General features: G+C 36.4%; 1 protein-coding gene across 2 annotated transcripts in view; it reads right to left on the reverse strand.

Annotated features, from left to right (window-relative positions):
* The window catches only part of HTT (huntingtin), an 81519-nt gene that overhangs the window by 16192 nt on the left and 52730 nt on the right, over positions 1–12597 (reverse strand). For both annotated transcript variants that reach the window (XM_077177775.1, XM_054632472.2), the window contains 13 exons: positions 12219–12360; positions 10796–10975; positions 9194–9370; positions 8269–8345; positions 6907–7045; positions 5265–5387; positions 4209–4422; positions 3856–4001; positions 3215–3392; positions 2836–2928; positions 2226–2413; positions 1472–1598; positions 521–621 (listed from right to left, as the gene is read on the reverse strand). In XM_077177775.1, the coding sequence (XP_077033890.1) occupies positions 521–621; positions 1472–1598; positions 2226–2413; positions 2836–2928; positions 3215–3392; positions 3856–4001; positions 4209–4422; positions 5265–5387; positions 6907–7045; positions 8269–8345; positions 9194–9370; positions 10796–10975; positions 12219–12360 (1885 nt within the window). The remainder of the gene's footprint in view (positions 1–520; positions 622–1471; positions 1599–2225; positions 2414–2835; positions 2929–3214; positions 3393–3855; positions 4002–4208; positions 4423–5264; positions 5388–6906; positions 7046–8268; positions 8346–9193; positions 9371–10795; positions 10976–12218; positions 12361–12597) is intronic.

The following is a 12597-nucleotide window of genomic DNA, read 5'->3' on the forward strand; positions in this document are numbered from 1 at the left end:
TGTTGCTGTTCTTTGGACAGAAATATTTGGTACAGGAATTGGTATATAAATCCATATATTTTGGTATATAAATTAGACACAAATTCTGCTCTAAATTTCTTCAGCTCTGATCCCCAAATGCTCTCCACTGAATTTTCAACATTTACCTAAGCTAGAAGCCCAGATATCCAATATACAGTCTACAAGTGGGAGCAAGACACATGAACATGCATCTTCAGGTCAATTAACTTCTAGTCAAGAATCTTACAAAAAAACCCCAAAAACTGTGTTGAGTAATGTACTAATAAAGAGCTGAAAGAGCTTCATTAATTTTTTTCCTCACTATTTGCATGCTTGCAGAGGCTCTAAGCCAGAAGATGGATGTGTCTGATCTCACTAGGGCATGAGAAAAAGGAAATACAAAATAGAAAAAATTCCTTAGTGTTAGTTACTTCTTTTCTGCTTTGCAGTTTTATGAATAGAAACACTTTTCTTGGTTTAAGTAAAATTTCCTTTAAAAACACAATGAATACATCATTACCTCTTGCTGGTTCTCCTCCTGGTCCATTACAATGGGCTGAGTTACGAGCACACCAAGCAAAGTAGCCCAAGTCTCTTCAAACTGAGTACGGCTGATCCACCCTAAGGAAACACTCAGAGATAGCCACTGATGGCTCAATACAAAGCTAAACAAGGAACAGCATTAACAAAAGTACATTGTTTCAAGAGGTTTAGTTTCATACCACTTCCTATTCATTTTGGTGGTTTTTGTAATGGAACAGGCTTCCCAGGGAAGTGGTCACAGCACCAAGCCTGACAGATTTTAATAAATGTTTGAACAATACTCTCAGGCCCATGGTGGGACTGCTGGGGATGGTGCTGTGCAGGGCCAGGAGCTGGGATGATCCTTGTGGGTCCCTTACAGTTCAGATTATTCTGTGATCTACTAGGTGTGGATGGGAATGGCAGAGAACAACATTGCAGTTTCTCTCCTTCAGCTCCAAGAAGATGGAGTGGACTGGAAACACTGTGCTAAGACACTCTTAGAATGGTTTGGGTAGGAAGTATTATTTTCAGGACCTTCTAGTCCAACCCAAAAATCTGATGTCTGAGCTGAAGGTAAGTTACAGAGGTATCTTATCCCAGGACTTTATACTGTGCATTAATAGAAAAAAGTCAGGGGGAAGCAAAATATCCTCAAACATACTGTCAAGCATATGCTCCAGAAAACAAATGGTCATTCTGCAAGAGCACACTGAAATCTTCCCTGAGCTGGAATAACTTTTGGCTTAATTTCTATAACTTATTCTTTTCATTGAATGAAATGTATGAATTACTGCAGCCCAATTACTAAGCTGCTCTGAAATATTATCTGTCTTCCACATATGCAACAAAAGTAAGCAAATGATTTCAGATACAGTTATTCAGTAATTTCAAAACACAGATAAATGCCCAATGAGAGCCAAGTGTATTCATTCCATTTTGTACATACCAAGTGTATTAATGCGATAGATGAACTCCTTAAAGATTTCCTTTTCTTGAAGAAATTCTACTGGGATTTCAGGAAAAACTGTGCCAAAGTCACCTGAAGGCTTTGGTGACCAGCCTAATTTCCAGACCTAAACAAGTATAATGAAAGTTTAATTACCCAAGCCAGATCTAGTATTTATATTACAGCTCTAAATATACAGGTACCCCTCAAAGACAACAAGACATCAGTAAATTAAAGCAGTTCTCCAAACAGAAAAATACTCAAAGGAAGATGGAACATCTAACAAAACTTGTATAAAATGTACACCATATTTCTTATTTTAGGGCTTTTTCTACCATACTTCCCACTAAAAATTATCCAGTTTTATGGTCTAAGTTTAGGTACAGAAGCAAGTAAGTTTCTGTCACATATTTCAGTTTAGAAATTGTGCAGAAATGATGCTGAAATGGAATTTAAGGAAGACAGTTCACATAATATGAAAAAGCACACTGATATATCAGAGAGGGGGCAAAAAAGTTTCAATCAAAAAAAATTATTATGTTTTTACATTCCCTCAGAAACAGAGCACTGAGAAACAGAGAAGTGACCCTGCATATGTTGTTTGTTACTCAGTGTTCAAAAAGAAAACTGATTGATCAAACCAGCTGAAGGCTGAAGTCCTACTGTTGTAGAATTTCAGATGCAGCACCATGTCTGGTTTTCAAAGTTTTTCAATAACTTTTAAAGTCCTGAAAGCAAAGCATAATAAACATACCAAGGGAGGTACTCTGGTGTAGCTGTTCACTAGAGGCAGCCTTGCTAAACTGATGATGATGTTCTTGAGGACAGGAGTGAGAAATGCAGGGATGCTGCTGTTTCTTTTGTGCCCCAGTGACAAGACAGTCTGTAAGCATTCCACCATCTCAGCTATCATTTCACATGCTGCAATAATGTGTTTTGTTTCTTTGTTGGGAGAGAAAGAAATTCAGCTTTACAAATCCACTCAAAAGACAAGTAATTTAAAAACACAGAAACACAAAAAATTCTTAACGAAAGAGTACGTTAATTAAAAAGGACAAAACTACAATAAGGACACAAACAAATTTTTAAAATTTAAAATCCCACACTTTAAAAAGCTCAGTCTGTAGCATACTGCACAGCTAACAGAAACCCCCAAAAGAAAAATCTGCATTAATGTATAACTTTCAAGAAAAAGCAACTATACCTGTAAAACTGTGGCAACCTATATTTAATAGACATTTACCAAATACAAATAAGGTCTCAGATGAACTTTCATTGTTAAAAATAGTAGTAATGGAAAGGGTACCAAAAAATATTTCTTCAGTGAAAGTTCAGGGTAGAAGCAAAATTCAATGTTTACTCACTCTGTACATTTGAATCACTTTCTCCCTCACTTAAAGGTTTTGAAGTATTCTTTCTTTCAGGACTCAGAAGTTGATTACCAGGTTCCACAGCAACTGAATTGGAGAAAATATTTGAATGATACAGCTATTACCTATTTCATATTCCATTTTTTAATCAACACCACACAGTAGTCAAATGTTTGACATATCCAAAGCATTTGCTAAGTTCAAAAGTAAACACTAAATTTTAAACAGAAAATTAAAGTAGTAAAAACTAAATGTGTCAAACAAATTACTAATAAGGACTCAAAGGAAATATTGCAGACACACAGCATTTGATCAATGATGACTGTCAATCTATTAACAAAACTTTTCTCCTAGTTGATCAAACTGCACTCACCTGCTTCTATGATGAATCTAATGCAGTTAATTAAGGAGCAAGCATATGTCACATGAGCTGTAGAAGACAGCAGATTCCAGAGACTAGGCTGCTGTAGTGTCAGACAGCAACAATCCAGACCAGCTTGAAGATCTACACTTAATGGAATCTGGTCATGCACTAAATGCCATGATAGTGCCTGTACAAAAAGAGAAGTTACCCATTTAGAGCAAATTCTCAAAAGAGAACAACTTCTAACCAAGGCTGACTTTTTTTTAACTCAGCAAAATGTAAAGTATTAGTAGCAAATAATATTGGGGTTTTTTTCCCTGAGAAAACACTATTTTTTTTAAGTACAATAAAATTATGACATCTATATACTGTTTATTAAGTGTCCCAAAAATCAGTGCAAGGCCCATTCTCCCAAATGGCAGCATCAGTCCATCAGTCAATCAACCTCTCCTTGTATAAAGCTGTCCTTGTCCCACAACCCAAATCTGATTTGCTAGCAAAAGTCAAACACAAACACTAAGAAGAAATTGCTACAGTTAAGACAAAAGAATTGCCCCAATCAAAAATTACTCAGTGGTGATCAGTTTAAGAGAGAGTTGTTCCCTCTCCCAACATTTCATCACTTCTTTATTTATGGTGTAGTTTCTTACCTCTACTGACATCACTACGAATTTCAGGATGTCACCCTCTTTGTCAGGAGGAACACGGAGACCAGCTGGTAGTTTTGAGAGTAACAACAAATACTGAGCCAGTGCACGACAAAGTGTCATCATAGACTGATACATCACCTCATCTCCTATAAAATAAGACTGGATGAAATCTAGCAGTTTGAATTTTTTTCCATTCAATAAACCTTTTTCAGAACTATTTCATAAGCACTTTTATGCCAGGTATCTTGATTTTTTTTTTTTTTTTAAATAGTAAGTTCATGTATTCACAAGACATCTGTAAAGTATCTTTGCAGAGGAGAGAATAAACTTTAAAAGATCATTATTTCTATTACCAAAGATGTCGCTTAGTTTTTTCCAGTAGGCTGATGGCTCAGTTGGCAATAGTGGCTGAAAAACCTGGTGGGTGGCTGGAAGGTTTTGTACAGCAGAAGACACATGGTCCAGAGTTACTCTCCAAGCTGTTTCAAAGAGGCTGCTCTTCTGCTCCCTTGAGATCTCATTCATACCAAGGCTTAAACAAGGTGCTAACAAGCTTAGGTTGAACTCCTGAAATCAAAGAGGAAATTTTAAAAAATTGCTTTTAAAGTGAAACTAAGTATCTGGTGGTATTATTCTAACACACTAATGTGGTGGTAAATTTAGAGTTTATTGATTAACAAACTTATTATTAGCACCTCTGCTCTACTGTGGTGTAACAATATGGTTTAGCCCACAGTGGCTCCAAATTTCAATTCCAACCAGTACCATATTGGAAAGAAAAATCAATATGCTTATTCCAAATTTTCAGGACAATGTGTAAATAAAGTTTAAGGATGACAAATATACAAGGAATCTTCAAGTAATAATTTTTCAAACAAACTAATCAAGTATCCTTTTAAAAACAGCTTTTTTACTATTATTTCTGCACACCAGCAGCAAATATCATGGTGAGAATTTGAACAAAAGACATCCTTAGATACAAGTTGTCCTTTGTGCCAGATTTACTGTCTGTGGCCTGTTACTGGCTTACTGCAAGTCATCCAGCACAAATATTGAAGAGGTTACAGAAACAGCTGGCCTTGGAAAAGACTGTATGGTAAATCAAGGTTATGTAAAACTGATTGCAATATATAAATAAACCTTTGCTTCCACTCTATCTACTCAACCTGTACTACTAGTAAGTTACTATTAGCAACATTGCTAGACTGATATCCACTGATATTTTACACAAATATCTACTATTTTAGTTTCTAAAATTAAGTGAATTAGTATTATCAGTATATATTGTCAGCATTATACAAATTTGAAATGTTTACATTCAAGAATCTAAACACTTCAGAATGTAATCTATTAATACTACCAATAGGAACACTTGAACTACTTTCATCATCTTCCTCTGACCAAGTTACCTTGCTGGTCATGAATGAGTTCAGGTCAGGCTGAGGAATCCTATTTACCAGCTCTGCTCCTTCCAGAAGTGCTGAGTCAGACCTGATGTAACACTGTGACCGCACTAGGGACACGTACCAGTCCTTCAACGATCAAAAAAGGAAATTTATTACATGCTTGTTTCCAGAAAACAACACAGTATATGGAGGGAGAACTGCTCATTAGCACTGCATGTCTAAGACATTCATAGGCTACATTAATTAAAAAAAACCCAAAACCTTAAATTAAAAAGCAAGGCAAAACAACCAACTGGTGAATGGAAATGGAACATCTTAAACTGGACCAATGGATGCTCAGTGACAAGTTGTCTATTTCCATAAAGTCTGGACAGGAAATGAGGAATCATATAGACTGTAGGTTCTTGTATTAGGATCCTAAACCTGACCAGACAATCTAGAAAAAAAGCATGGAATACTCAGTAGTCACACAAATATAACAGTGATTAGAGAAAAACCAATACTAAAACCAAGGAAGAAAACCCTTCAAATAATAGATATATAATAAATATAAATAATAAATATATTGTATATATATTTTTTCCCCCAAAGATTCAAATAAATTTGCTGACACTAATTAATTAGAACATAGCTAAACCTGTCAGAGTTCAAGGAGCATCTGGACAATGTTATTAGTGATAGGATTTATTTTTATGTAGCCCTGTGAGAATAGGGAGTTGGACTCATTGATCCTTATGAGTCCCTTCCAATGTAAGATATTCTATGATTCTGTGAACCGTGCAGAAGTTGTGGCAGAAGCACACAAAAACTACTTTTGTTTAGAATTTACAGTGACAGACAAAGGAGATTTTTGGGGTAATTTGAAGACAAAGCTATGGGTAAATGATTTCTGGGCTCAGCATTTTCTCCTGCTGTCCAAGTAGGTCTCAACATCTCCCCTAAGCCAATGACTGCTCAGACTCATCCCAACTTTCAGCTAATCAAATGCTTTTTGCCATCCCAGTTACATAAGTTTCCTATTACATTACTGTGTATCACTATAGAACATGGAGGGATGAAAAGGAGAAATTATTTGTACCATGGGACAAACTAGAAAAAAGGAGGACAGAAGGCCCCAAGATTTGCTCTTAGCCTTCCACTTTACCTGGAAATAATCATGTCTAAGTTCATGAAAGACAGAAACATTTCAGCATTCTTGATTGTTCTCTGAAAGTAATTTAAAGCTGAGAAGGACAAACTGAACAAGCAATGTTTAATTTCCAAGAGACAGCCAACAACTTTCAGCAAACGAATAAAACTAATAACTGTAGTAAAACACATCAAGAAAACAAAATTATTTATCTGTCTCTATTGAACTGTATATAAATCTTTCCATTAAAGCTGAGCAAAGAAACCAAACTTGGTAAATTTTTCACAGCACTGTCAATATAACAAACATCTATGTTTGTGCTAATCATCCATCCTAAGTTCAACAGTCAGCCAACACACATGAAATTAATCACTGATCTATATTTGAGATACCATATGACAATCCTGAGAGCATTAGCTGCACAGTAAAAATAAGCTGCATTTAAATATTTTGTAAAGAATAAAGCTTGTTTATAGCCAAGGCACTTCCAGTGACTCTTTCTAAAGATAATCTTACTTTGTCTAGAACTACATTCTCTAGAGGTGGTTGATCTTCCCCATCCAGTGGGTGTGAGGTGACCAGAGGTGAGGGACTGGTTGTGTCTGGAGCTACCATGAGACGAAACCTATCCAGGAGTGAGTAGAGCCTTTGGTGTCTGAAAACAGAAGAACACATCAGCACAGAGCTCTCTCAGCTCTGTAAATCATTTAAAGATAGAAACACATCCAGTGACTCAATTCCAATCCCAGGACAGAAAAGCACTAGGGTCCTCAGTTTTTTGTTAGATACATGCAGTCATATGATGCAAACTTTCTTTGGGTATCAGAGGCCAATATTAATTAACTCAGCACCACCAACAAATAAAGATTTAAATTTAATTTAGTGTTAAAATTAGTGACATACCTAAGCTTAAAATACAGCTTTATTTATCCAGCACATCTTTTATTGAGTAAGAAGAGTCAGTGTACTGATTATTTGACTGCAAAAAATACATTTTAACAGATGCTAACCAATAATCCACTAAAACTATACTTCTATTAAAAAAATGATCCCCCACTGTACTAAAAACTCCAGTTTCTGGATTTTTGTCAGTGTCAGAATTTTTTTTTTTTTGTTCAGGTTTTTTTTGTTTTTTTTTTTTTAATTCCACTACTGCTATCAAGAACTTGTACAAAGTAAGTTTTTAATTTTTTTTTCTTATTAAATTGAACATTACCTACGTAGGCACATTACTATTGCTCTACTGCAGTCTCACATTCTATGTTCTTTCCCCTATTAATTTCAGTCAACAGATATTAACCTCAAACACCAATGACAAGAGGAGTAAATAAAGATCTTTCCAACATCAAATAGAAGTCTTTAAAAATAATAGTAATTTGCTCTTTTTTATACCAGCAGTTTAAACAGCCAGAAGACTGAACAGTTAAAACTTTTAACACAGTTGTCTGGGAGGAAAAAAAAACCAAACTAAAAAAACCCAAGCCCACTTAGCTTGAACTGACAATATTTTGCAAGTTTGAGGAAAATAAAATTCGCTTTAGTAAAACAGATTTTGTCAAGAAATTAATTTGCAGCTGCTGTCTCTCAAAAGTTAAATACTGAGTGGGATGCAGGAAAGAGAATTTGAAGCAACCCTCTAGAGCTTGCTTCAGTTCTTAAGTAGTTCTTATTGCAAATTCAACACAGCCAGCACAACTGCACCTTGGACCAGAACATGCCAGCATCTTATGAGAGGCTTTAATCCCAGTTTACTACCAAAAACAACCCACTATCTGACCTCTAGGAAAAAAGCCAAAATGTGGGAAAACAGAGTTAATACAATTTGTATTAGAACATTACCTAGTTTGACATTTTAATGGTATTGTTGGTCTTATTTACCTTGCTGCTAATCCACTGTTTTGAAGGTACTCCTGAATTCTATCCAGTTCTTCAACTGGTAACTGAGCAATGCTGTTCTATATGAAAAAAAATCACAGGAATTTTACAGGACAGATAGATGTAAAATCCCCAAAAATACTTTTACCAGATCAACAATAAAGAGAAATAAAATAAACATTTACTCTTGGGTTTCTGTACTCGAAATGGCTCCCAAGGTATTAGAAAGTCTCTTCTTTCCCAGCCTCACAACCAAAGAAGTTGAGATTCGTCAGTTCTGCTTTTCAAGGTTGTTTATTTTTTTCTTATCTATAACATCCCTTCTCTGACCTGCTGAGATCTGTCTGGCAGGTCAGTTGGTGGCACACTGACCGCCCTTGGGGTGGTGTTAGCTTTTTATACTAAGAATTAAGTGTACTTCATTTACAGTAATTTTCCAATATCTATCACCTATGTTAGACAGTCTGTCTCTGCTCTAAACCAATCTAGAAGTGTCACCATCACAGCAGAAGATGGAGGACAAGAAGAAGAAGGACAGGACACGCCCAGATTCCTCCATCTTGCCTCTTAAACGCCCATTCTAAATCCCCAAAATTCTACTATTTTGCCCTGTGATAAATTAACTATTATTCCACTCAAACTCTTGTGGCTTGTAAATCTTCACACAAAGTTGGTAATTTTTTCAGTGGGCTAAAATTGAAGGCATGGGTGTTTTTGACTCCATGCCAAGGTCTCTGAGCCCCCTGCCAGAGTCATCCAGGGCAGTCAGAGGAATGCCCCGGGCTCCAACAATTCAGGTATCTCTATACAAAAATAAAAAACTTTCTCAAATGAAATCACTTAATCATATTTTGATGTGCTTTAAACCATTGCTCTTGACAAGCCTGGTAGCACCCAAAGTGCTTGCCAGGCAGGGATTGCTGTGTACCTGCAGAGTTGCTGCCAGCAGCATCTCCACGCGGCGGCAGGCCAGGGTGTCCACCATGCGCGCCAGCACGCGGAAGGGCGTGCACAGCAGCTTGTCCACGTACAGCGTCAGCACCGCCCCAGACTGGCTCAGGTGGATTCCCTCCAAACACTGCAAGGTCTTCTTCAGGGTGGTGGGCTTCATGTCCAGCATGGAACAGAGAAACAGACCAAAACATTTACAATCAGTCTGGAATACAAAGATCTTAAAGGGGAAAGACGCTCAGATAAAAGTACCTGATCAATATAATTGTCTCTGTGTGAGTTACTGGGTCATTTAATTGATATGAACAATAAGTTGTTTGATGTGTAACTGTAAAAATTCACTCTTACAAGAGTAAACAAAGCATAGGGAGCAAAACTTTTAGGGGAAAAAAAGCTACAGATTTAAATGAAATTGCAAAAAGCTTTGAATAGAGTGAGAAGATTCACCTCCTTTTGAAGAAGACAAAACATGTGCATAGTCAAGACACGTGACAGTACAAAAATCCAGACAATCCTTGGGGGGTTTTCTGAGCATATGTTAAGAAACAGCAGTAGCAACTCAGGATCAAAAGGATGTGCAAATAATTTTTAAAATTTCTTTTATTTTTTTAAATATGAGCAGCAATTCAGCACTAATATTCTAAAGGGAAAATCACAGAGACAAACTAGTTTGACTCATGAAAGCAATCTTGGTTTAGAGCAGTCTGTTAATGCCAGCTATTTTAATTTTATTGTCTTTCCTGATAATCACCAAGCATTTCACACAGTGACTACATCTTCCATTAAAATATATTCAGTTTAGTTCATTCTGCTGATTCTCAGCTAGTGAAGCCCAGACTAATATCACATAACTGTAAAGCTGCCCTAGATTTGCACAGAGACAATGGAAAGAGATAGGAAACAGCACTGAAGCTACTCAGGGTGCAGGTGGCACAATTATCTCTAGATTATTATCACATTAATCACAATTATCTCTAGAGAAAGTGCAGCAAATGAAATTTCCCATGATTAAGAGAGATGCATACAACCTTACATCTCTATAAAACATTGTCCACTCCTTTTAATTTGGAAACTAAAATAATCAACAGAAATAATACCCTGAATTTCTCTGTGATTTTCCCTCACCAAGTGGCTACAACTTTCAAAACAGACCAATGAGGAAGGCATGAGCTCACTAATCATTTTCATATTGCCAGGGCCTATGAAGATGGACTGGCTCCTACTCCTGCCTCTATAGTTAGTTTGCTTTTTATACTACTAAGGCACTGAAATCCAAGTTGAAAGTTACAGCTTTAATTTACCCAGCAGATATTGATTATGTGGGAAAATATCCATTAAGGAAGAAAAGCAGCTTAATCATCTCCACCTGAATTGATAGATTTGATGGACTGGAACACATCTAATGCTGAAGTTGCTAATATAAGGTTTGCTGCTTGCATTTTTAAGTAAGTGACTTTAAAAATAAAATTACAAGTTGATAAATGACCCAGAAATGTCAAACTTTGCATACTTATCAGTTAAACTTATGCTGACATGAAGTGACTTTATTCTTTACAAGAAGTCAAAAAGTTAAACTTACAGCTGCAAGATTCTCACAGCGTGACTGAATGGCCTGGATGAAGAGACCAGAGGCTGCTGAATTCCTGTGAACAGCACTGATAAAATCTTGTACTGGAGGCTCATGGGACAGATTAATCAAGTCTTGAACATGATTCACAATAAGCCAGGTCAGGTGTTCTGAATCATGTAGGTTTTGACACTGAAGGGGAAAAAATGAAAAATTTCATTGCAGTAATTAAAATTCAGATTTTAATTACTAAACATGACACAACATGAAGTTTCTCATATATAATTCTGGTAGTTATTTTGAAATAATAGCAAAGAGTGTCTATATCTTAATACCACCATCATTATTTTTACATGATATATTTTCCAAATGTTTTGCTCTTATGGCAAATTAAGGTATTTACCACGAACATGCAGCTTATTTTTCTAAAAACACTAAAAAACAGGTTAGAAACAAGTAAATTGAGAAGAAAAAAAGATGCTGCTTTTAATGAAATGGCTTTGAAATGAACATACACCACAGAGCTGTCCTGCAAAATGTGATTTTCATTTAGGCTTCTTAAAAATTTCTTATCACTACTGGCCTTTAACAGAAAATGAAGAATTTCTGGAAAGCAAATCCAAAGAGATCTGTCAATAATTAATGTCAAACCTCTAAAGGCCTGTGCATATCAATATGCAGTGGAATGCAACATGAAAATATCTGTAGAGTTAACCAGGCAATGCTGAGAGCTTGCACAGTGCCTCAATAAAGAGGTTTTGGAGGATTTTACCTTAGATGACCTCTAATCTGACCCTAGGGACTGTCCATTAGTACTTGAAGGGCTTCCTAAACAAAGCTTTCTGTTGAGTTGAACCTGAAAGGAATGCAGTTTCCTTACCTCAAAACTGATCTGAGGTGCAAAGCCAAGTGCAATACCTCCTACTACTGAAAACTCCCTTCAGAAATTCCCAATGAACTAAAACTCTAATACTGAGGCAGCAAAAGGCCAAAGCCACAGAAATTGGCTTTACTGGAGAACCAAAATGGAAGTTAAAACGTTAATGTAAAACCTCTTTTCTTATGGTGTAGAGATGGAACTTTGCTGTCTCCTGGACACTGCACTGCTGCTGATGTTGGGAAGTCTGGAACTACTTAGTGTGCCCCAAGCACCTCCCAAGTGAGGGATGTGATAGTCAGAAGGTAATTCTATTGCCCACCAGGTAAACTTTACAAGTCAAGAGAGCTCTCAGCTCAGAATAGAAAACAATGCCAAATGAGGCCATATCTAAGCTTACAGAAGCACCCTCTGAAAATAAAATTACTAGTTTCACAGATCTTCATTTTTCACTTAACACACTTCACTTTTCAGTTAACACATATCAGTAATAAATGACTGCCAGCATCCTAAAATAACTCAAAACTGTAGTTATAAAAGTCATAATTCAAAACTTACAACATAGTCACAGAAGAGAATGAGTGCTCCTCTTCTCACTATCTCCCGATTGCACATGCCACGCTTGGATTCCAGGTCAGATTCATCACTGTCTCCAGATATGTGAGGGCTCAGCAATTTCGTAGTAGAAAGGCTGTGTCTCCTGCAAAAAGTACATTATATGTTGTTACTATTTTCTTGGTATAGCTACTGAAACATGAACAAAGTGCTTGGAGTATCCTACCAATGCCCTTACATGACACCTCTTTTTCTGTAAGCTTCATTCAAACATTACACTTCCTTGAAGTAGATACTTTGCTTTCCATCATATCTTGATTTTTTAACAATTGCAGCATTGCTTATTACTTTTTCAGACAGTCTAAAGAACCAAATGAACTAT

This window comes from Agelaius phoeniceus, chromosome 4 (genome assembly GCF_051311805.1).
Source record: "Agelaius phoeniceus isolate bAgePho1 chromosome 4, bAgePho1.hap1, whole genome shotgun sequence".
Classification (NCBI taxonomy): Eukaryota; Metazoa; Chordata; class Aves; order Passeriformes; family Icteridae; genus Agelaius; species Agelaius phoeniceus.